Source organism: Natator depressus, chromosome 3, assembly GCF_965152275.1.
Source record: "Natator depressus isolate rNatDep1 chromosome 3, rNatDep2.hap1, whole genome shotgun sequence".
Taxonomy (NCBI): Eukaryota; Metazoa; Chordata; order Testudines; family Cheloniidae; genus Natator; species Natator depressus.
This window is the reverse complement of record NC_134236.1, coordinates 14392736-14415281: the sequence shown is the minus strand read 5'-3', so window position 1 is coordinate 14415281 and position 22546 is coordinate 14392736. Positions and strand designations below refer to the sequence as shown.

The following is a 22546-nucleotide window of genomic DNA, read 5'->3' as shown; positions in this document are numbered from 1 at the left end:
CTATTTATCTAGGTATTTATACGGCCCTCATGACCACACTATCTGCCTTGACTACCTATAGTGTTTTTGACTCTACCATTTAGCTCACTGTAACACCAGTTTTATAGAGGATCCTTTCAGCTGCATTCTAATGTTTTACAATTGTTATTCTGAGTCTACGATGAAGCCTTGAGTACTGTACTGTACTTCTCAACACAGACTATCTCAGCTTTCGGGCACATATGCTTCAAATCTCAGATTATTTTATATATATATATAGGAGTCTTCACAAAGATCTCTCAGGCAAGCTGGTATTTAACGCAGAAGCAAGCTAATTTGGAGCTAAACTACTTTACATGAGGCAGTTTGACTGCTGTCAGATGAAGCAGGCTCAATGCGCTAGACGGATCCATTTCGATTAAATGCTGCTTTCATATGCTTCAAAAGACGAGCGCAATAAGGACGTTTGTCAAAGGAAAAACTGCAGCAAACTATTACATGCAGAACATCTGTACAGCACAATTCATTCTTTGCTGGAGTTTATTGACTATTAATTTGATGCATGTATCTTTTAAAGAATGTAAAGTGCATTTCTTTTCGGTGACTATTCTTTTTTTGAGTCTTTTACTTCCATTTGTTTTTAATTTCTCTCTTTTTTTCCCCTTCACGATTTTTTTCGTTTCGAGTTGCAAAACGGGGAGGGGAAAAAAGTTGTTCTTTCCAAACGAACAGCAGATTTTTATAAAGCTTATTCAAAAGTCACGTGAAACAGAGAAGTGTGACACAGGGGATCTGAGGATTTCACTTCTAGGCTATTGGTTTCAATCCAGCCTAGATCGGTAGTGACTGAACCTTGTCGTCATTTGGCGGTTGTTCTGTGGACACCTGACAAAACCAACCCCACAACTGACACTGTGGATCATATCCTCAGCTGCTGTAAACAGCCATAACAACTTTGATTTCCATGAAGCTAAGCTAAACTGAGGAAATGGCCAGGCTTTTGACAATCTCAGCAGGTAGGCCAAGAAATTAATAGATTCATAGATTTTTTTTAAGGCCCAAATGGATCCTTGTGATCATCAATTACCATTTTTGTACATAGCACAGGTCACTGAATTTCACCCAGTGATCCTAGCATCTAGCCCAGTAACTGGTGATTGAACTAGATCCTGGAAACTGCCTGCCCCTTACCCTTTCCTGGAAATGGTCTTGGCAAGTCGAAGTTCAGGCACATTCAACCTGATTGTAAACCCAAAACCTTCCCATGGTAGGAACCCTGACTTTTCACCAGGGACATTGCTTGTTTGCCTTTTGAATTTGAGCTGGAAAAAGACGGTTTCAGCCAAGCTGAACAGAAGTCAAAATGTTTTGTTTTTACCAGACTCCATTTTTTTTAACTTTTCCATCTGCTGAAATTTTGTGAAAAATTTCATTTTTGACTCAACAGAAATGATTTTCTTTTCATTTTTCAGAATTGCCAGAGAACCAAAAAAAAAATCCATTTGCCCAGCTCTATTTTGAACCTCGCTCAGTTCAGTAAAGCTAGCATGGTCAATTTTATGCTGTGTTTATAAGCAGCTTCTCTTTCATGGTTTCATGCACCACACTGTGATGTCTGGGTTTCCAACTCAGCACAGTACTTAAGCTGGGGCCTAAATGTAAGCACGTGAGTAGTGAGCCTTAATAAGCCCAGAGGGAATATTCACTTAAAGTTAAACATGTGCTTACGTATTTTGCTAAATCAGGGCCAGAAGGGGAATGTTTAAATCTCCCACTAAAACATTTTCTCATTGGAATATACTACATTCAAAACAAAAACAGGTAGATATTTCTATTCATATTAGGCCAAATACTCTGCTGGTATAAAATTGATGTCACTCCATTGACTTTAATAGAGCTATGCCAACTAACACCAGCTCTGGGCTATATGGATTTATAATTCTCCATCCGTTCTCTTTTTTCCCCAGGACCTATATTTTGGGTCTTCTCTACTGGACAGTGTTTCTAAGTTGACAGGGCACGGAAACACATTCTAAAGCTGTTTTTCTCCTAACACCCATGTGAGCAGCCCATCACATTTCTTCAAACCCAGCCTTCTCTTTTTAGCTCAATGATGAGCCTTAAACCTGATTCTTTCTTCAAAAGAAACTCCTCAAATTATAGCCATCACTTCTAGTGGAGGCTTCCACCATAGCATATCCAAAACATATCCAAACCTTTCAACACAGCCTCTGAAGAGCCCTTGAGACAGGCTGTCATGACCCATGGCTCTGAGGGCAGACCTAATGTCTCAACTCTCCGACCCTGCGAAGAAGAAAAGAAAGGAATAAAAGGTTTGTTCAGTTTTTTTCCCAGAAAAATGGGAATCCTTTTATTTCTAAGGCAACTTTCATCTGTTAATCCCTAGCAGCAAGAACAGCATGTATTTACATACTACGTGTTACAAATCACATCATACAAAGTATTGTATTTACTACAGATGAGCCTAAACCTAGAATTGCCAACTCTCACTGTTTTATTGTGAGTCTTGCATTATTTGGTGCTTCCCACAAAGCCTCAGTTTCTAAATGAATGTGATTAGAAGAAAATCTCAGCTTTAATTTTTAAAAAAAGGACATTTTTAGCTTTCCTGGTTACAGGGAAAAACTCAAAAATGTGAACCCTAAAGAGTATGACACCATAAGACAAATAAAAAGGACCCCAAAATATTTTTTTTAAATGTCATGATTTTAAATCTAAGCTCGTGATTTTGGGGAGCCCAACTCATGATTTTTGAATGCCTGGGGATGGCAATGCTGTAAACCATGGAGTCCAGTTCTGGATCCAGACACAAACTTCCCCAAAACCTGTTTGGATTTGGTATCACAGTTCAGGACACACCTGATCTGCAATGTTCATATCCAGGTCTATGTAGATATTTGCCTACGATTTTCCCAAGTCAGGGTAAAGGGGACTGATTCATAATAGAAGCTAACTGCAAAGTAGCAACAGGAAAATAGGGAGATGTGGGATTCCCGCTAACTCCAACATACAGTTCAGTGTTGCCAACTCTAGTGATTTCATCATGAGGCCCACAGTATTTCATGTTTTTCTTTATGCCTCAGCTTCAGGGGTCAAGAGATTGCATGCGAATCTCAGCTTCAAAAAAGGAAATTTTTAGTCCTCATAGTTGAGAAGAAAGGCTTGAAAACATCACCTGCCTATACCCCAAAGAAAAAGAACCCAACATTTATTATTAAAAAATAAATCCTGCATTTCTAAGCCAATCTGATGAGTTTCGAATGCGTGGGGTTGACAATACTGCCCAGAAGTAATAGAATCATACCCCTGTAGGGAGGCAAATCACTACCTGCTTATCCAAAAAAATAATTTGTGGCTGAACAGGAAGCTCCTTCTCCATTTCTCCATCAGAGGGCTGTACCAGGACAGAGATATTATAGGGCCTCACATACAGGCAACCTCCAGGACGTAGACTGCTTCCGTTTCTTCCTCATGCAAAGCAACATGGAAAAAAAAGCACCATATTATTAAGGATGATTTTAAAACACCTGATTCCAACCCCTGAGGCAATTCCCTAGATACCCCTTCTAACTAGATATTGCTCTCCATTCGCAGAACTTCATGCTGTTTTCAGTCCAGGTGGAATGCTCAGTGTTTCATACCAATTTGAATTAACACTGCTAATAAGATTTAATAAGACACTGTCAAGTTCCCAGTAAGTTTCTTTAATATTACAGTAGGACTTTGAGACTCCAGGTGAGACCAGGGCCCCATTGTGCAAGGTACTGCACATACCCATAGTAAGAAACTATCCCTACCCCAAGGAGATTACAATGTAAACAAAGGATTCCCAATTTATCATCCTTAGTTTACAGATGGGGAACTGAGGCACACAAAGTTTAGTAGATTTGTCCTAGGTTCACACAGAATTGTGCAACTGAGGTAGGAATCAAACCCATAAGGCACTCAAATGCGATTCAGGAGCCCTGAATTCTGTTCCCAGTTCTACCACAGGCCTGCTGGGGGACCTTGGGCAAGTAACGTCACATCTCTGGGCCTCTGCTTTCCCTAGCAGTAAAATGGAGCTACTGATGCTGACCTCCTTTATGAAGTGCGTTGAGATGTAGGACTGAAAAGCTCTATACATTATCTCCTGAGTCCCAGTCCACTGCCTTAACCATAAGACCATCCTTCCTGCACATTCAAAAACATGGACTCTACAAAAACCATCCTGACTGGCAAGGTGCATTCATAGAATCATAGAATATCAGGGTTGGAAGGGACCTCAGGAGGTCATCTAGTCCAACCCCCTGCTCAAAGCAGGACCAATCCCCAACTAAATCATTCCATTGAGTATCCCTGAGGTCTTCTAAAAACAGACACTTGCCTTCTCCAGCATAAGGACAATATGTAAGGCTGCAGATCTGTATTGCACTCCTTTATTCTGAGACAGGGTGGATGAGGTAAGATCTTTTATTGGACCAACTTCTGTTGGTGACAGAGACAAGCTTTCTAGCTTAGACAAAGTTCTTCTGTGTAAGCTTGTCTCTTTCACCAACAGAAGTTGGTCCAATAAAAGATCTTACCTCACCCACCCTCTCTCTCTAATATCCTGGGTCCAACACGGCTGCAACTAAACTGTACATTCCTTTCTCCAGTGATTTTGTGCTTCTGCCACTTGTATCAAGGTATGTTAATGTGCAGAGATACACAGACACCCCTTTAAAAAGCCATTGTTATTCCAAGAGTGAAATTTAAATTCAAACATCCTGAGAGAAGGCTTCTGCAGTTGAATAAAGAAACAACACTTTATTCTGAGCCCATATCATTTCATTCCCTTCTCAGTGATTCATGTCATTTAGCATCTTCTTTTTACATACATATATACCTCTAATCTACCATTGCAGTGAAGGGAGGCGACTGGGGGGTTGACATTGTCTTGCAATGAAACTAGGAAAGCTATTCATTCAGCTCTCTAGTGTTTGCTTAAAAGTGGTTACAAACAAAAGATTTATTGAGGACCAATTCGCTTTGGTTTAACTCAATTTCTTCAGACTGTTTCTTTGCATTACAAAGCAGAGCTCCCCTGGGCAAACTGCATTTCAGCTTAATGCAAAGACTGGGCCAAGCCACAAAGCTACTAATAGTGGCCAAAGTTTTCAGGGGCAGTGGCAAGTGGTAGTCTAATGCATCGGGCCTCAGAGACCTGGGTGCTATTCTTGGCACTGACCTGATGTATAATCTTGGGCAAATCGTCCTCTGTGCCTCCATTTCCCTTTCAACCCTTTATCAATTTATCTTGGAAGTTCTGTGTGGCAGGGACGGTCTCTATTGTATATACAGTGCCTTGCACAATGGGGTCCCGATCTCAGTTGGGGCACTACTATAATGTTCATAATTACGATTTTCGTGGCTCAAATTGAGACACTTCACAGGGGAGGAATTTTCAGAGAGTGGGTGCCTGGCACGTTCTGAAAACCAGGCCCCTTTAATAAGCCCCCAAGTTGGGTAGCCAGCAATTGACAAGCTACTCGTAAACACCAGTGACTTTTAGAACTCGGTGAGAGGCAGGGTGGTGTATAGGGGACAGCATACTGGTTGGGGAGTCAGGACAAGTAATGACAAAGCTTTTATAGTTTCAAGGAACAGCCTCCTAAAACATAGTGTTGGGAGCAGCCATTGACACGTCCCGATGGCAGTAACACTCCTTCTGTGGATTCATTATTAGGAAAAAATCACCCATAGCTTTTTTTTAAAAAAAATATGGGTGGGTGATTAGGACCCAAACAACCCAGCAGAGATTGACATTATGTGCAGTGTGCTCAACCCTGATTCTTGCTGGGCTGGGGCCCTGAGTATGTGGCACAATGAATTTACATTCCTGCAAGGGATGTCTAGGACAGAGGGACAGCAGCCTGCTGCTCCCCTGGTGATTTGTGCCAGAAGGAAAATAGGCTCGCCAGCCATTCCTCTGCATCCCTTCCTCACGGCTAGCCTGCTGCTCCATACAAACTCCAACCGGTGGTGGAGTGGGCAAAGCTGCCTCTCCCAGTCTGATCAGTGCTGAGGGAAGAGCATGTTTTCCTGTCACAGGTGCTGGCAGGGAAGCCCGGTGCTGGCAGGGAAGTGGGCTGGTTTGGCATTCCCTGCTGACAAGGATTAACAGGAAAGCAGGTTAACCTGTCAGTCCCCTGAAGATCTCCATGGGGTGCATGGGCAAGATGGCTCTGCCCATGAAGTCCTGGCCAGTGGAGAAGCCCATGCCAGGTTCTGAAAGATATTACTCCACAGGGAGTGGTAGCACAGAACATACTGAGGCCTGTCGGAGAGCAGATGTCTCTTACGCAGAAGCAGGGAACTTAAGTGTGGCAGAAGGAAACTGGAATAAGCGGGGCACGTAGAAGGATGCATCATAAGAACTGAGGCGGTAAAGGGAGAAACTGGACTGCGCTGACAGAAAGAAATTAAGATGCTCTCGTAGTCACTGATCCTGCACCATTGAAGTCAATGAGTTGGCAATTGACTTCAAGGGGGAAAAGGTTCAGACCTGTAGACCTGATCCAAAGCTGACTGAAATCAATGGGCATTTTTCAATTGACTACAGTGGGCTTTGGATCAGGCCCAGGGGCAGGGAAGACAGGACAGGAAATTAAGAAGCATTCAGAAGTAACAGAGGAGATGGGGAAGCATTTGCGAGATCAGTGATATGTGGGGTGCAGCACATGTAGAACCCTAGTGTTTTCTGTTTGGAGTGAAACAACTGCAGGTGTGGGGAAAGGACATGGATGGGGAAGGAGGTGCATAATTCGGGTTGCCAATTTTGGTTAGAGGTATTCCTGGAGGTCTCATCATATCACATAATCTTTAATTAAAGATTAATCTTTAATTCCTGGAAGCTCCAGGACAATCTTGGAGGGTTGGCAACCCTATGCATAACAAAGGCAGGAGGAGACATGCAGACTACCCCTGATTCAGAGTCACATAATATGGCTCCTATCATTCAGCAAGAATGATGGGACAGTGGGCGCGTGGGCTCTCAGAGCAGCCTGGGGACAGGATAGGACCCCTCCCTAGTACACGGGTGCAGCCAATCAAGACTATGACAAAACAACCTTCCTAGATATACACACACTCAAACACACACAGAGCACAAAGCTGAAGAAAGAAATTCAGCTTGGAAGCAGGCTTCAGCTTTAGGTTTCTTTGGTTTTGTTGGCAGCAAAACAAAAGAGGTCTTTAAAAATAACATCAATAATGTCCTTTTATAAAGGCTGGGCAGTTGATTGAAGTGTGGTGTCGTGGTCAGAACATGACCCTGGGAGCCAGGCGTTCTGATTTGCCTCCCTCTTTGACACAGGGCAAGTCACTTAGGCCAGACTTCTAAAACTTGGGCCCCTCAATCCATACGCTAATTCTGCAGGGAGCATGTGCTGACAGTGAGCTATGAAAGAAGCCATGTGTCCCATGCCCTGGAGGTTAGAGTCTGTGAGGGCAGGGAGCTAAGCAGAGGAGATCTAATAGTTCAGGGGACTAAAGAGGAGGGGCAGGATGACAGTGTGAATTGGAATAATAAACAAGTGACTCCGTTAGCCTTTCTGAACCAAACTGGACTAAAAGAGGCAACTCCAATGACGAATTGTTTTGGGTTTCTCTACTTCGAAAGCAATGGAAACGTTCTGTTACAAACTGGGCATGTGGGGCAATCCAGTGTATGAGAAAGGATTGGATAAGCGAGACAGATTCAAGAACATGGATTAACTTGTGGTTCCCAGTCTTCTCAGGCAATTTATTTTTCTACAAATAAATCAAAAATAGCACCTGAAGACCCCAACTAACATCTGTGCCCTATCGTGCTGGGTGTTGTACATACACATTGTCAGAGACAATCCAAGCCTATGATCTAAACAGATGAAGGAAGTATATTACCCCTGTTTTACAACTAGAGCAAGGTCGCATACTTAAGAAGCCTGTTTCAGAGCCAGTGGCTGAACCCAGATCTCTCAAATCCCAGACCATAAGGCCAGCCTTCCCCTCTTGTCCAAGTGTTCCCAGTTGACTATCATGAGGCCCCAGCTGACCTGAGGACTGGAAGAGCGCAGCTCCCCATCGCAGGTGAACATCTGCAAACTGAGTGGTAAGCCGACAGCAGCAGTGCAGCAGGACTCAGCAGAGGGGAGTTAGCAGCTTTTCAGCGCCACGTGTTCTGCGGCAAGAGTGCTGCTTTTCTTTAAACAGGCACTCCGTGTTATTCAAGGGCATGCACCCTGCAGAGCAGGTAGGAGCTGAATGTTCCAAAACTTTAGGGCGGGGAGTTTAGAGCACCAGTAACAAACATCCTGAAAGCTCCCTGGTCACATCCATTATTAACTGGGAACCAACGGAAGTACCCCATTCATCATGCCGCCGACTAGTGGCTAGGAACTAAGTCAAGCTTCTTCCCTAACACACTCCTTAAGTTTACTGTTGGAGAAACATCTTTTATTAAATGTAAACAGCACCACGCCGAAGGTCGGAGTCTTGATGGTGCAGCGTATCCCAAGGTAATACCACTTTAAGCTCCATATAAACTCTTAAACAGTTTCTATCCTAAAACCAGACCGTAGGTGGTACAGGTTTTTACGATATGTTATAATAGTGCAATAAATCTGTTAGCTTAAAATCGAATCTCCGTGGCCTTTTAGAGAAATCATCATTAAATGCAAGGCCCTGTTAATGATGCCATCCCAGTGAAATTGTTTAATCTGCTAGGGGGGTGAAAGGTCACCAAATGAATTTTTTATAATACATCAACTTGACACGCAATAGGGAAAACTGTAATAGATAAAAGCAAAGGAAAAGGGCACTGTCTTCTTCTGATAGGTCAATAGCAGCCAAGAGAGTCACTCATCCACTTTTCCTTCACTACTGTGCTCCTTTTCCATTTAATATGGACACCCAATTAATACCTCAGCACCATAGACAACCTCATTTTAGGTGAATTATAGCAATTTCTTCCCCCTTCTCCGAAATGAAAGTGATCACAATACATCATAGCATTGTGCGAATTAACGTTAATTGATTTGAGTTACCAAGCACTGATGGGCCACTTCTATAACCTGGGCCTTATTGGGAGCTGGAAGGGATGGAGGGAAGATTAGATTGCACTGTCCGTTGCTTTGACGACGGCAGTCACCTGACGGCTTGTTAGACAGTTGTAAGGTTCTACTGCAGGCCCCAGTGGGGTCGTCAGTAAACTGGAGTGATGTCCAAACATCATTACACGCTGCTCCAATATTAAAGCAAAGGGATTAGCACCTTATTGCAAGCAACCTGGATTTGTCACTGCGCTGTCGTTATCCAATTTCCAGCTGATAATGTGACTGTGGCCTGCGGGCGTGAAGTCCTACAGCCAAACTAGGGTATACAGAAAAGGAACCCAAGTCCCCAGCACCCAAAAACATTTAACCCCTAACTCGCCAGCTTTCTACAAACAAGGCATGTGGCAAAAAAAATTTAATGGTACATTAAGCAACACTCAGAACAAAGTGAAATGGGGAAGCTACAATATTTAGGGCCTGATTCTTCCCTCACTCACACCGATTTGACTAGTCTCACTCCATGGAAGTGAATGGTTCAGCATGGGAGCAACTCCAATGTAGAGGAGGAGAAAATCAGCCCCTCCGAGCTGAGGCTGTCATGGTGCCACCACTTAGCTCAGCTGTACGCACGTGGGGACTGTAGAACATGGAGATCATTGTACGAGTTGCCATGAGAATCAACGATGACACTCCCTTCCTTTCCAAAAGCTATGTCTCCCACTCATTGTTAAGGGGAAACCTGGTCTGTGAGCAGCTTATGTAAAATAGGTTATAGTAGGAGACAGATCCCTTTTCAAATACCATAGAAAAGTGACACATGGTTTTAATCACCTGTGGTTTAATCCCTGAGCACGAGTGGCATTCATAACTCCTAAAGGAGTTGCTTCTTGCTTCTCAGGATCAGGCCCATTCATTTTAAAATGGGAGTTAGTAACAGACAATCCCTCCTCCCCCCCACACACACACTTGAGGAGCTGTACTGGTGTCATCAACTATCAGAGTGCAGCTTTATTGATCATATCTCCCCAATGGAGTTAGAACCCCACTTTTTCCCATACAGATCGGTCTGGTGTTATATGTGAGACGGAATTGACCCTCCCTCTCCTAGCTCCTTCCCATCCACTCCGCCCCTCCCCCTTACCTTCTCCTCCTCCTCTGCTTGCTCTGCTGCTACCCCTTCTGGTCCATCTCTCTTATTCCCTTCTCTCCCTTCTCTCCCTTTCTTTCCCCTTCCCACCCTTGCCCTAGCAGCTGATCTGGAATCAGCTGGCTCTTGGAGAGCTATTGCCTTAGCAGCTGCTGTTTCAGCAGCAGTTGCAGCCGGGGTACGACTTTAATTCTCATCCCCTGACTCTTGTAATTCACAGGTGTCACCCTGGAGTGTGATCAGTGCATTTCCATAGCTGCCAGGCATGGTATGACACTCTGAGTAAGGACGGCTTTTTAGATAGGTTTACTATGTACAGTAGATATTAAACAGAGGGAAGCTTCAAATAAGGCTCAGTCTGAGGATGGCTCAGGGGATTGGTAATGGGTAAAAGACCCTTTAACTCCTAAGTCACTGGAATGAATCCAGGAATAGTGGGACAGAAAACTACAGAATAAAGATAATGGGACCTCAAGAAGGCAGACTTAAGCAAACTCAGACCATGGGAAGCAAGTCTAGGGGAAAAAACAAGTTCAGGAGAGTTTGTAGTGTTTTAAAGAGACATTATTAAGGGCACAAGAGCGACCTATGCCAATGCATAAAAAGATAGGAAGTATGGTAAGAAACCACCCTGGCTTAACCAGGAGAACTTCAACAACCTGAAGCTCAAAAATGAGTCAGACGAAAAGTGTGAACTAGGTCAAATGATGAAGGATGAATAAAAAACAAAAACCAAAAAAATAAACTGATGCTTTATGATTGATGATTTAACTGGGAATTGGTCCTGCTTCGAGCAGGGGGTTGGACTAGATGACCTTCTGGGGTCCCTTCCAACCCTGATATTCTATGATTCTATGATACCCCACAAGCACGTAGGGACAAAATTAGAAAGGCCTAGGCACAAAATGAGATTAAACCAGCAAGGGACATAAAGGGTACCAAGAAAACAGCAATGAAAGAGTCTGAGCCCAGTGAGCAAGAGTCAGTTAGCATAGCCCCATTTTGTTTAGTCTGGAGAGAGAAGACTGAGAGGGAACATGATAACAATCTTTAAGTACTTTAAAAGTTGTTATAAAGAGGAGAGTGATAAATTGTTCTTCTTATCCACATGAACAGGACAAAAAGTACTGGGCTTAAATTGCAGCAAGGGAGATTTAGGTTAGACATCAGGAAAAACATCCCAACTGTAAGGGGAGTTGAGCACTAGAACAAATTACCTTGGGAGATTGTGGAATCTCCTCATTGGAGGTTTTTAAGAACAGGTTAGACAAACACCTATTGGGGATTATCTAGATCGAGATAATACTTAATCCTGTCCCAGTGCAGGGGACTGGATTATATGACCTATTGAGGTCCCTTCCAGTCCTACATTTCTATGATTCTGATTCTAGCCCAGGTTAGCAGCGGCCAGCAATTGTTGTCATCTGATGGCTGTTCCGTGATGATATGAAACTGAGTCAATGTTTTATAGACAGTGTTTTACACAGAAGTTTGGAAACTTAGAAGACAAGTATGTTTTCCTTCAAGGAACAAAGGCCCAGATCCTGAAAAGTATTTAGGTGACCCAATAATATCAGTGGAAGTTAGGCACCTAAATACCCTGGAAGCCCTGGTCTAAAGTAAAGGAAGGAGTAAATCATTTTGGGCAGGATTTTCCAAGGCACTTAAGGGATTTAGGCACCCAAATCCACTATCATCTGTATGTTGGTAATGCCCAGAAACCACAGCCATGGGTCAGAGTCCCATTGAGCTAGGTGCTGTACACATACATAGGAGGAAAAGAGAGTCCCTGCCCCAAAGAGATTACAGGCTAAATCAAAGTTCAGTGTGAGATGGACACCTAATTCTCTAAGGCTCCTCTGAGAAGCCCAGACTCTCATCCTGAACACTTCAGTGCTCAGCAATACCAGTGTCTGTGAAACGTGCTCCCTTGATGCTACTTGAGGAGTCCCAACGTTTCCTTTCACTGGATGGATCATTCCTAGAGAACAGCTGCCAGCTGAGCATCCAGGAAAAGGGGAGACGTTTTCTTCTGCCCGGGTCAATTTCCATGCTTAGTTGACTTTGAAAATGCAGCTAGCTCCAGTGGCCACGTGTACCAGTAAAGCCAGAAGGACTGAGCACAAACAGGACAACTGGATCTCATCTGAATGACCCAAAGAGCCCCTCAATGACAACTGGCAAAGGGTTTACTGTTCTGTAACAGCAACTCCTGACAGGCCTGACAAACTCACTACACCTAGCATGTTGCTTTCATAGTGTTTATCCATAAAGAATGTCATGTGAGGTATTCAGTACAAGCTGGGGTTTCAGCCAGACAAAGGATGTATGTTCACCTGTCTCCCTCAGTTCACATGTAAATTAAAAGCATTGTAAACCAACACGATGGTAGCCCAATTTGCATTAGAAAGCAACATGAGGATGTGAAGTCAACTTGGAGCCAGCACACCCCGGACTACGCCACCAGGGATCATCTTGACTCTGGGGACAAACAATGATGGTGGGGAATATAAGGGGGAGGCAAAAAGACACCACTTGATCCTGCCCCTGAGGAAGGAATTAGGCTCTGTGATAAGATTAATGAAAATGGGATCTCCGTCAGCCCTGGTTGGAAAAGAAATGTGTGGTGAGATAAGACTGCTTTTAGGCAGACAGTTAGCCTGTTAAAGTTAAGTTTAGTCTCTAGAAAGCATGTACCGATTTTATTTTATATGTAACCTTCCTCTTTCCATTATCCTTATGTAACCCACGCACCTCTAGGGTATACTGTTCTGTCCCATTGCGGGGGGATGAGGAGGCGGAGAGAGAGAGAGACAGGGAGAGGGAGGGAGAGAGAGAGAGTGAACGAGAGCGCGCGCACGCACGCCATTGGACTTTTAGCTCATGTGGTAGAGGCTCATACACTAAGCTCTAGCGGCCCTGGGTTCTATCCTGCCCGCTGACGACCAGGGTCTGTCGGCATTACACTTACTCACTATTTCTCAAATCTTAATCGTTGTCAATAAACTTATGATTGTTTTCACTATAAATATAACTCAGTGCTGTGGTGTTATACAAGAACTGATCCTCAGTTGAATCAGACAAACTGGTGTGTACACTCTGCCCTTGGTGATAGAAAACCTGGTATTTCTGTGAGTAACCAGTGACAAGGGCTGGATGTCACAAGGGAATGCTTCAAAGGGGGCTTGGGGACTGGAGTGCGCCTATTGTTAACCTGCAACGCAAAGTGATATTGTGGGATGCAGCAACCAGATCTTTCACTCCAGTCTAATTCCATCACCAGCCCTAGCCTCCTGAAAGGGGCGGGGAGGAATGAGGGTAGGGCCACGTTCTTTCTGCAGACCACACTGGGCAGCAGAGTTGGGACAGCACATGGGGGAGCGCACACCCCTCCTTTCCAAGGCTGTGGCAGGAGCACCCCGAATCAGGTACGCTATCTCTAGGAGCCCCTCCTAGGGCAGTGGGACTCCACTCCCCCCCTGGCCACATGCAGTGGCTTCAATCCACAATCTAACCCTAAATATTTTAACGACCTTTTCCCTCCATACAGTCACTTTGATGAAAGGCACTAAAATGACAGCGCTGGAGCCCACAGTCCTCCACGCATCCATAGACCTAGTGCAGCATGGGCAGCAGCAGGACAAGCATCCCCTACGCTGCCCCCACCACTGTGCCCCTGATCTGTGAAGACCAGCTTTAGTGGGGAGAGGAGGGTGATGGTTCAGGTGTGGCGGCCACTCTGTCCTTGGCTTTTCTGCTGAAAATGCCATCAAGGAAGCCAGTGAACATGGGGGGGGGGGGGGAAGAACATGGACGCTTGTCCAATAAACACTGGGCTGAGACCCCCTCCAATTCATTTCACACACAGCCCATGAGATGGTCACAGCTTTCAGTCATCACAGAACTGGGATGGATCTGAAAGGCTCCATATTTATTACAGCCGCTGAGCCATAACTTGAAGGTTTATTTTTTAAACTGTAACATTACTTCTATGGCTACTACGCCATTTGCCACAGCAATGTACTCTCTCTCTCCGTCTCTCTTCCATATTATAGGAATCACCTATAGTTAAGATTGAATGACACCTTCCATTATAAGACACTGTTTTCAGTTCCTTGTAACTTCACCAAACCAATGGTCTGTGCTGAAATTTCTCAGTCCGTGTGACAAAATTCTTACCGTTGTTTGGTTGACGTGCTATGTCATCTCTGAGCTTTGAAGCAGGGACCTAAATTTGTCCAGGGAGTTGCCTTAATGTCAGGGATTATGCCTTTTGCTGTCCTCATGAAAATTTGACCAAGCTGAACCCAGTTATGAGCCTGACTCCATCTGCGCTGAGCATGCTGTTGCTCAGGGCTGCAGAGGCTCCGCAGGAATTCCCCTGCAATTGCTCCTCCTGGCTATCGGAGGGTACTGTGGTGCCAGGCACCAGAACAGGGGGTAAGGTTACTGTCTCTCCCGCACTCTCCAGGCTCCCACTGCTGACACCCAGACAGTGTAGAGGAGAAGCAGAAAGCAGCTGGAGTCAAATGCACAGGGGTAAGAAGCTGGGCCTTGGGGGTGGTAAGAGAGGAGACTGGGGCAAGGGGCAGGAGGGTTGGGGGAGACTGGGATGAAGAAGCAAGGGGGAGGATTCGAAGCAGGAAGGGCTGGGATGAGAAGCCAGGCCAAAGGGGACTGGGATGGGGAGTCAGGGGCAGGGGTGGGACTGGGATGGGGAGGAGGCTGAGGCTGGGAGTTGCCTGAGGAGCCATGGGGATTAGGGAGGGAAACTGAGTTGTCAAACCAAGGTGGGGGGACTGGGATGAAGAGCTGAGGGGCGTGGGAGGGGCTGGCAGAGCCACGGGCAGAAGGGGGAGGTTTGGGTGGGGACACAAGTCGAAAGGTCTGTTAACCATTAACAGCAGACACTAAGCAGACACTCCCCTGAGAACTTAGAACGGAACCTCAGATTGCTGAGTCTCAGTATTCCTTCACTGTCAGCAAATAACTGAGAAACCCACTGGAAAAACGTGTGTCTCATCTCCCTCTAGTGGCTGGCCCTCATACAGGATGATAACCTACCACTGCTATCAGTAACGCCACTAGCTCAAGTGGTTCTAAACCTGCTAATGAACTATGTGGGAGTCCTGGTGGGTCCATATGATGGACTTTCCATTTTTGAAAAAAGCCTAAGAAATTACACACAGTAGGAATATAAAATATTAAATGGCTAACCAATAAGTATTAGTCTTACCGTTAATATATTGTAGCTAATGTTTAAAACAGATTGGCAGCAGCTCCAATCCCGGGCCTGATTGTACAGGACCGGACGGCAGCCCCGGACCCTGATCCCCACTGTGTGGAGCCAGGCGACGGCCCGCGACTTGGATCCCTGCCACATGGGGGCAGGCAGCAGACTCCGACCTCTGTGGTGCGGGGCCAGGCGGCAGCCCCCAACCTGGAACCCCTCCAGGCGGGGCCAGGAGGCAGACCCCTATCCCCGCTGGGCATGGCTCTGCAGCAGCACCAGCCCCAGCCCCCTGACATGTGGGGCCGGGCGGCAGTCCCCGGACCCGGACCCCTGGTATGCAGGGCTGGGCAGCCGCCCCGACTGGATCCCTGCTGCATGGGGCTGGGTGGCAGACCCCAACCCCTGGTGGGCAGGGCTGAGCAGCAGCCCCTGGCCTGGATCCCACCATGCAGGGCCGAGCTGCAGACCCTGACCCCTGCCACATGGTTCTGGCAGGAGACCCCGACCCCCCACAGGGGGTGGGCAGCAGCCCTGATCCCAGACCCTGACCCCTGTCATGTTAATAATTAATTCACAATGTGCAGATGCATTACGACACAGGCTTTAACTACATACTATTATTTCCACAGAACCCCTGCCTCATTCAGTGCCAAGGATTCATTGAATGAGCAGCTCTGCAATATTTTGCTTTATCCACTTTGCTCAATGAGTGGCCCCAGGCCTTATTTATTGTGCACTATGCAAACCCTGCTCTGAAGACAGAATAATTTATTTCCATGTGTGTGCACACATGCGCACACACACACACACACACACACTCTTGGTATACAAATATATTACTATTGTGCTTTCTCTGTCTTCCATGTAGCTATTAGCTGTCATCTCCCTCTCTCCTTGGTGAATCAGGAAGCAGCAGAATGAACTGACCCACATGCATCCAATGAAGTGAGCTGTAGCTCACGAAAGCTTATGCTCAAATAAATGTGTTAGTCTCTAAGGTGCCACAAGTACTCCTATTCCTTTTGCGGATACAGACTAACATGGCTGCTACTCTGAAACCTGACCCTAAAAAAGCAGTCAAATTGAAACCACATAAAGAAACAAGACAAATTATTTAAAAAAGGTCTTGTCAGTATGATAAACAGTTCTGCTGTTGTAACCCACACACCTCCTGGGTGTGGTGTTCTGTCCCATCGAGTGGCACTGAGACCACTCAGAGAGAGAGATTAATGAGTCTCCTCTACAGCCTTAACTAAGAGCCAGTTGGCTTTTAGCTCATGCGGTAGAAGCTCATGCACTAAGCTCCAGAGGACCCCGGTTCAATGCTGATGACCAGGGTCTGTTGGCGTTACACTGTTATGCAGAGCTGTTGCTGCTAGGGTCCCCAGGGCTTCCTTTAGCCATTTCCTTGTGGGTTGTGAACAGGGAGTCCCAATCTCTGTTGCCCAAAGCTTTGCGAAGCAGGGAGAACTGGGGGTCTGGCATTGCAGGGCTGTTGGCCATGTGCTAGTGTAGGCTGTTAAATCTGCCCTAGAGATCTCTGAATCTCATTTGTTTCTGCAGAACACAGGTGTGGAAGAAAATTTCCCCCGTTGTGTGGAAAAATACACAATCTCTCATTATCCCAACCCCATTATCTCTGCCTGTGCTGGTGTGTACTGTCTAGACTCTAATGAGGGACAGACAGAGGGGATATTACATGTCCCAACAGGAAATATCTGATTTAATTTTACAGGTTAGCCAGGGCCTTATTATATCACAAGTGTCAAAGCCACAAGTGATGCCATAAAGTCTAAGACTGATGGGGAGTAATAAATAACACTACAGAGGAACCCAAGTAGTGAAGGACAAATACTTTCCTTAAGTTTGATGGTGTTTGTGTAACCCACTGGTGAGTGTGTGTCACAGATCCCCCTCTGTAGGATCAGGCCCTAAATTAGGGCCTGTCCCTGAAGATCCTTATTATTGGATCTTACTATTGAGTAGTTCCACTGATGTCACTGAAATTGCCTATGGGAGTTAATACTGCTCCCACTAGTAAGTGTTTGCAGGAATGAGCTTTTAGACATAAACCTGAGAGGAAAATCTTACAGACTTTAAAAGAAAATAATATCCTTTCTATATGTGTTCTGAGTCATCCTGTAGAATTTAGTGAATCATCCTATAGAATTTAATAGTGAATTAAATCCTTGATCTATAGGCTGGTTTAAAAAAAAAACCAGTAACAAACACCTATAAAAAGGATCTCATTTTGTATAAAATTGTATAGGTTTTTAGAGTAATTTCTATAGAATCCTATCACATTTATATAGATTCCTACTAGTTAAAGCCCTGTTGCTTTCTACAGGTTCTATAGGGCTTGCACAGTGAGGGGTGGCAGTACAGAAACAGAATGGGGAGAGGATATGGGAGATACAGAAATGTATCATCATCTAATATGCTTTACCCTTAAATACACACCCTCAGAGATCTTCTTTGTTTCCGTTGCTGGTGGGTTATTTCAATGAAATATTACAATGGGCAAGCTGTGCCGCCCCAGGAGCACCCAGCCAAAGGAATTGTGATGCAGAGAGTTATAATTTCTTCTCTGCTCCACAGGGGGAATAATCTGTGTCAGACCATTACAAGGCCCAGATTACACCTTTCCTGCCCCTGGCTCAGTTCCATTGGCTGGTGTTTGGAAAGGAGAACAGCTGAGGTTCTGTTCCCCTCTCCCTACCCATGTGTGTGGCGGGGCAGGGGTGGGACTAGTGCCCACGCAGGGCCTGCTCTCCCTTCACACACACAGACAGGTGGTGTGGGTGGCATGCACATTGCAGTAACAGATGGGCTCTGTCTATTACAGCCCCAGCTAAAGACCCCTCAAGCTACAGTAGCTCATGCTTTTAGCTCTGGAGACCCCTGGTTCAGTCCTCAGTATGTCGCCCAAAATGGCAGCCATGACGTTTACGCGTGGGTATCCTTCAGACTTGCATTATGTTGGCGCTGTTCTTTCCACCCTGAGCAAACACAGCTAATCGGTCTCCTCCCAAGGCTCTATTCTACTCATGGCAGTCATGATAAGCACATGTATCTGTGTTTGCATCATCAGGGCCTAAATTTCTAAGCTTTTCAGGACAGGAGCCTGTCATTTTTTCCTCTATTACACACCGTACCCATCTCTGGCACTGTGTCAATACATGAATACCATGCATATGTTTAATAGATTATAAGGCTGGAAGGGACCATTATGATCATCTAGTCTGGCCTCCTGCAGAATGCAGGTCAGAGCATTTCACCTGGCAGCTTCTGCATCCAGACCAACTGCTTCTGGTTGGACTAGGGCATATTTTTAAGAAAGACATCAAGTCTTGATTTAAGACCTCTGAGTGATGGAGAATTTAATACCTCTCATGGTAAGCTGTTCCAGTGATTAAATACCCTCATTTAAACTATTAACGTCTTAAAATAATAAATAATCATAAATGAGCTTTGAAGGATACATACAAGCAACTCACTTACCCGGCACTGCCCCCTGGTGGCGATGACAAAGCAGACTGTGTCACCATTAAAGTATCAATTGGTAACTCCAGGGCTCGCTGAAGATCCCCAGTCTGCTGAGCGTTGATAACAGTGCTGGCCAAGCTCTTCAACCTGTCGCTCGACAAGGAGGGAACAAGCTTATTTCTGAAAAGGCCTGGTGGGTCTCCAATTTCAATGATCAACACTCTTAATGGGGTAGCTGCACGAGATGACTGCAGAACCCAAATGCTGGCTGCTCCTCTACGGGTTTTCTCCCAGCCAGCCCTGCTACAAAAGGCTGTGCAAGATGTCATGGGAGGGCAGTGACGCCTCCTCTTGCCGACATTGTCTGAGATAACCTTTAACGTGCTCTCGCTTCCTGATGCACTCTGAACTATTCTGACATGAACGTGTCCAATCTTCAAGAAATCAGCCAGGCGATGGACCACCCTTCTTTGACCCTCCTCTCCAATGGTCTCAGCAATGGTAAAAGCAGCGTGAAGGGAATAGCTGGTGTATATTTCTATGGGATCATCTCCATGAAGGAGGACGTAGAGAAGGTTGTTCTCAAAGCTGAAGGAGTGGGCGCCTGCCATGGCATTAGTTAAGAAAGCGCTGGAAGAAGATGAGGCTAGTGGAATGTAATTCCCATTCATGAAAACATGAAGGCTACGGGGTTCATCGTAGAAGATGGCTATGAGAAGTCTGGTAGAGTTTTGACCACTGATGAGGCGGAGTCTTAAGCTCGGAGGTGTTAGACCAGCGAAGCAAACCTTAGTCAGCTTGTTGGATGGCAAGATCGAATAGAAAGCCCTTGGATGTTCTGAAGGACAGCAAGATACATGTGAAACTGCATTACTGAAAGCCTCCACAAAACTGCCAGTCACCGATACCACTGGAGATGACCTCCTTCCGTCTGCTTCAGTGTCCAAGCTTTCTAGGATCACGAGTGCATGGTCTGTGTCTTTGCAGAAGTAGCCTTGCGTAGAGGGCTTGTAGATGCACTTTGTGTCTTCTCTGTAAATGCCTGTTTAACAACAAATAAATAAATAAAGGGGTGGGCTGATCTGCCATTTCTACACGCTGTGCTGTACCTGCTTATTTGCATGGTACACCTTTCTGTGTGATGCTGGTACGTGTGATGATGCAAGGAGCTGTTTCTCTCAGATGTCCTGGTTAGCAGGGCAGCAAACTTTGCCATGAATTTGGTATTCTTTGTGAAGCTCCTTTACGTTTGACATGAATAACAACCTTGTTTTCTCCTCTCCCCTCCCCAGCAATCCTTTCAACTGAGGTGGATTGTGTCACAAACATAGCCCATAGTAAGGGGAAGTTCATTGCTGTGCAATTCCAGGAGCATCCAAGGGAAGGAACTGTGGTTCCTGTTCCCTCTCTGCTACAGGGAGGTAGTAATTTGGAACTGCAGTAAATTATTACTCTCTTCCTCCCTGCTCTTGCACAAGGTAGCTGTGCATGTTGCCACGTGCTCTGGAGATGGGGTATGCAGTGACCTTTACTGAAGTACACCTGGATCCAACACTGTACCCTGCACTGGGCATAAAGATGGGAGTCTTCTTCCCCTTGGTATCCCTGTGTAAATGTGCAGTCTGAGCTACAATCTAGCCCACTGCGTTCAGCTTCCCGGCTTCTGGCTTTGGGGACTGGTCCGGCTTTGAGCACGGGGTTGGACTAGATGACCTCCTGAGGTCCCTTCCAACCCTGATAGTCTATGACACTACGATTCTCAGCAACATTACAAAGTTGGGAGGAAATAAGCTACTTATTAAGGAAAAAAAAAGTTTGTTAGAGGCATAAAATAAGAGGCTGAAAAAACTGGGGCAATTTAGCCTTAAATAAGATCTTCATTAAAGTATACAAAGAATGGAACAATGAAACCAACAGAGTGCTCCTCTTCACCTTCCACCACAGTATGAGAATGAGGCGACACCTGCTGCCAGGCCACAGGTCAAATGAAGAAAAGGAAATGGCACTTTGTGGTGTGAAAAGTAGCACTCCAGAACTCAGGGCTGCAGGATATCATGAATCCTAATCAAGTGGGGATTACCATATATCTTCATGTAGAAGCCACCCTTGATTCATTTAGTGGCTGCTTTAGGCCCTGATGCTGCAAACCCTTACATAAATCAGTGGGACATGACTCAAGTAAAGTTACTCAGACACAGGAGTGTTTTCCGGACTGGGCCCTCGCGGTGCACGCCATAGAGGAAAATGATGAAATTACATCGACATCAGCCTTGATTTAATGTGGTCAGGAGACAAGGTGAAAGTGAAATTAGAATCAGGCCCTCTGCATGGGAGCAGCTATTTTTAGATATCCATCCACCACCTTCTTTTCCAGGCTCATCAGCACAGGCGCTTTACCAACAACGTGTGGGGGGAGGGGGAGAACAGCAGCTTCACCGAGACAGCAGAAATAGAAGAGCTGCACAAAAACGTTTTTTTTTTTGTTTCCATCCCAGAGCGCAAGGAACATGCACTGTAGAGCTGGCAACCCATAAATCCTGACAGATCTCATCATTCACTCTCCTGGAAACAGCCGAGTCATCCCCCTCCTCCCTGGTGCCATTTCACTTGTCTACGAATAGGCCTTGCTTGTATTTTGTCATCCCCAAGACTTTCCCTTTGCTCTGCTCCTTTCCTGTGCGAGCTGGTTTGTGGCGTCTCGATTGGGTCCCCGCAAACGCCCTCCCTTCCTTTCTTCCAAATGGCCTTATCTGCCAGTCACAATTGCTGTGGCCTGCAATTTCGATCACTTTTAAATGAAACCCATGCTGGCCTTGGTAATCATAATGTCATTTACAATTTACCACAAAACACGTTTATTCAGTTAGTAGCACATTGGAGAAAGAGAACTCCATATGAACTCGCTGCTGACGGCCTAATCTGATTATTTCCTCATGAAAATCCAAGCAGGGGTGCTTGTAAAAGGGGGCTGAAAGGAGAAGGGAAAAGTGAGGCCTGGTCACAGCTGACTCTCATAATCAATGCGAATAGATAAGTGACACAGCGTGTCAAGGGCAGCAGCTAATCCGCCCTGGGGCTTTGCTCTAAAAAAGGCCAGAATGGACAAGACTTAATAAATACTGAGTGACCACTGAATATTGAGCTGACGTGCTATTTACATTGGAAATGAACAATAACAGTGATAAATTCCAGAAGCCCTCCTTCTTAATGGCTGATATTAGATATAGTGTGTGTGTGAGAAAGTGACAGACAGAAGTATGTGTTTCAGAGTAGCAGCCGTGTTAGTCTGTATCCGCAAAAAGAAAAGGAGGACTTGTGGCACCTTAGAGACTAACCAATTTATTTGAGCATAAGCTTTCGTGAGCTACAGCTCACTTCATCGGATGCATTCAGTGGAAAATACAGTGGGGAGATTTATATCCACAGAGAACATGAAACAATGCGTGTTACCATACACACTGTAACGAGAGTGATCAGGTAAGGTGAGCTATTACCAGCAGAAAGAAAAGGAGTACTTGTGGCACCTTAGAGTATTCCTTTTCTTTTTGCGAATACAGACTAACACAGCTGCTACTCTGAAACCTGTCTATTACCAGCAGGAGAACCGGGGGGGGGGGGGGGGGG

General features: G+C 45.4%; 1 protein-coding gene across 1 annotated transcript in view; it reads right to left on the bottom strand.

The window, feature by feature from the left end:
- PKHD1 (PKHD1 ciliary IPT domain containing fibrocystin/polyductin) overlaps positions 1-22546 on the bottom strand; it is a 369527-nt gene that overhangs the window by 25800 nt on the left and 321181 nt on the right. The window contains exons 60-62 of the mRNA XM_074947443.1: positions 18938-19964; positions 3329-3464; positions 2196-2283 (exon numbers count right to left, since the gene is read on the bottom strand). Coding sequence (XP_074803544.1) covers positions 2196-2283; positions 3329-3464; positions 18938-19964 — 1251 coding nt within the window. The remainder of the gene's footprint in view (positions 1-2195; positions 2284-3328; positions 3465-18937; positions 19965-22546) is intronic.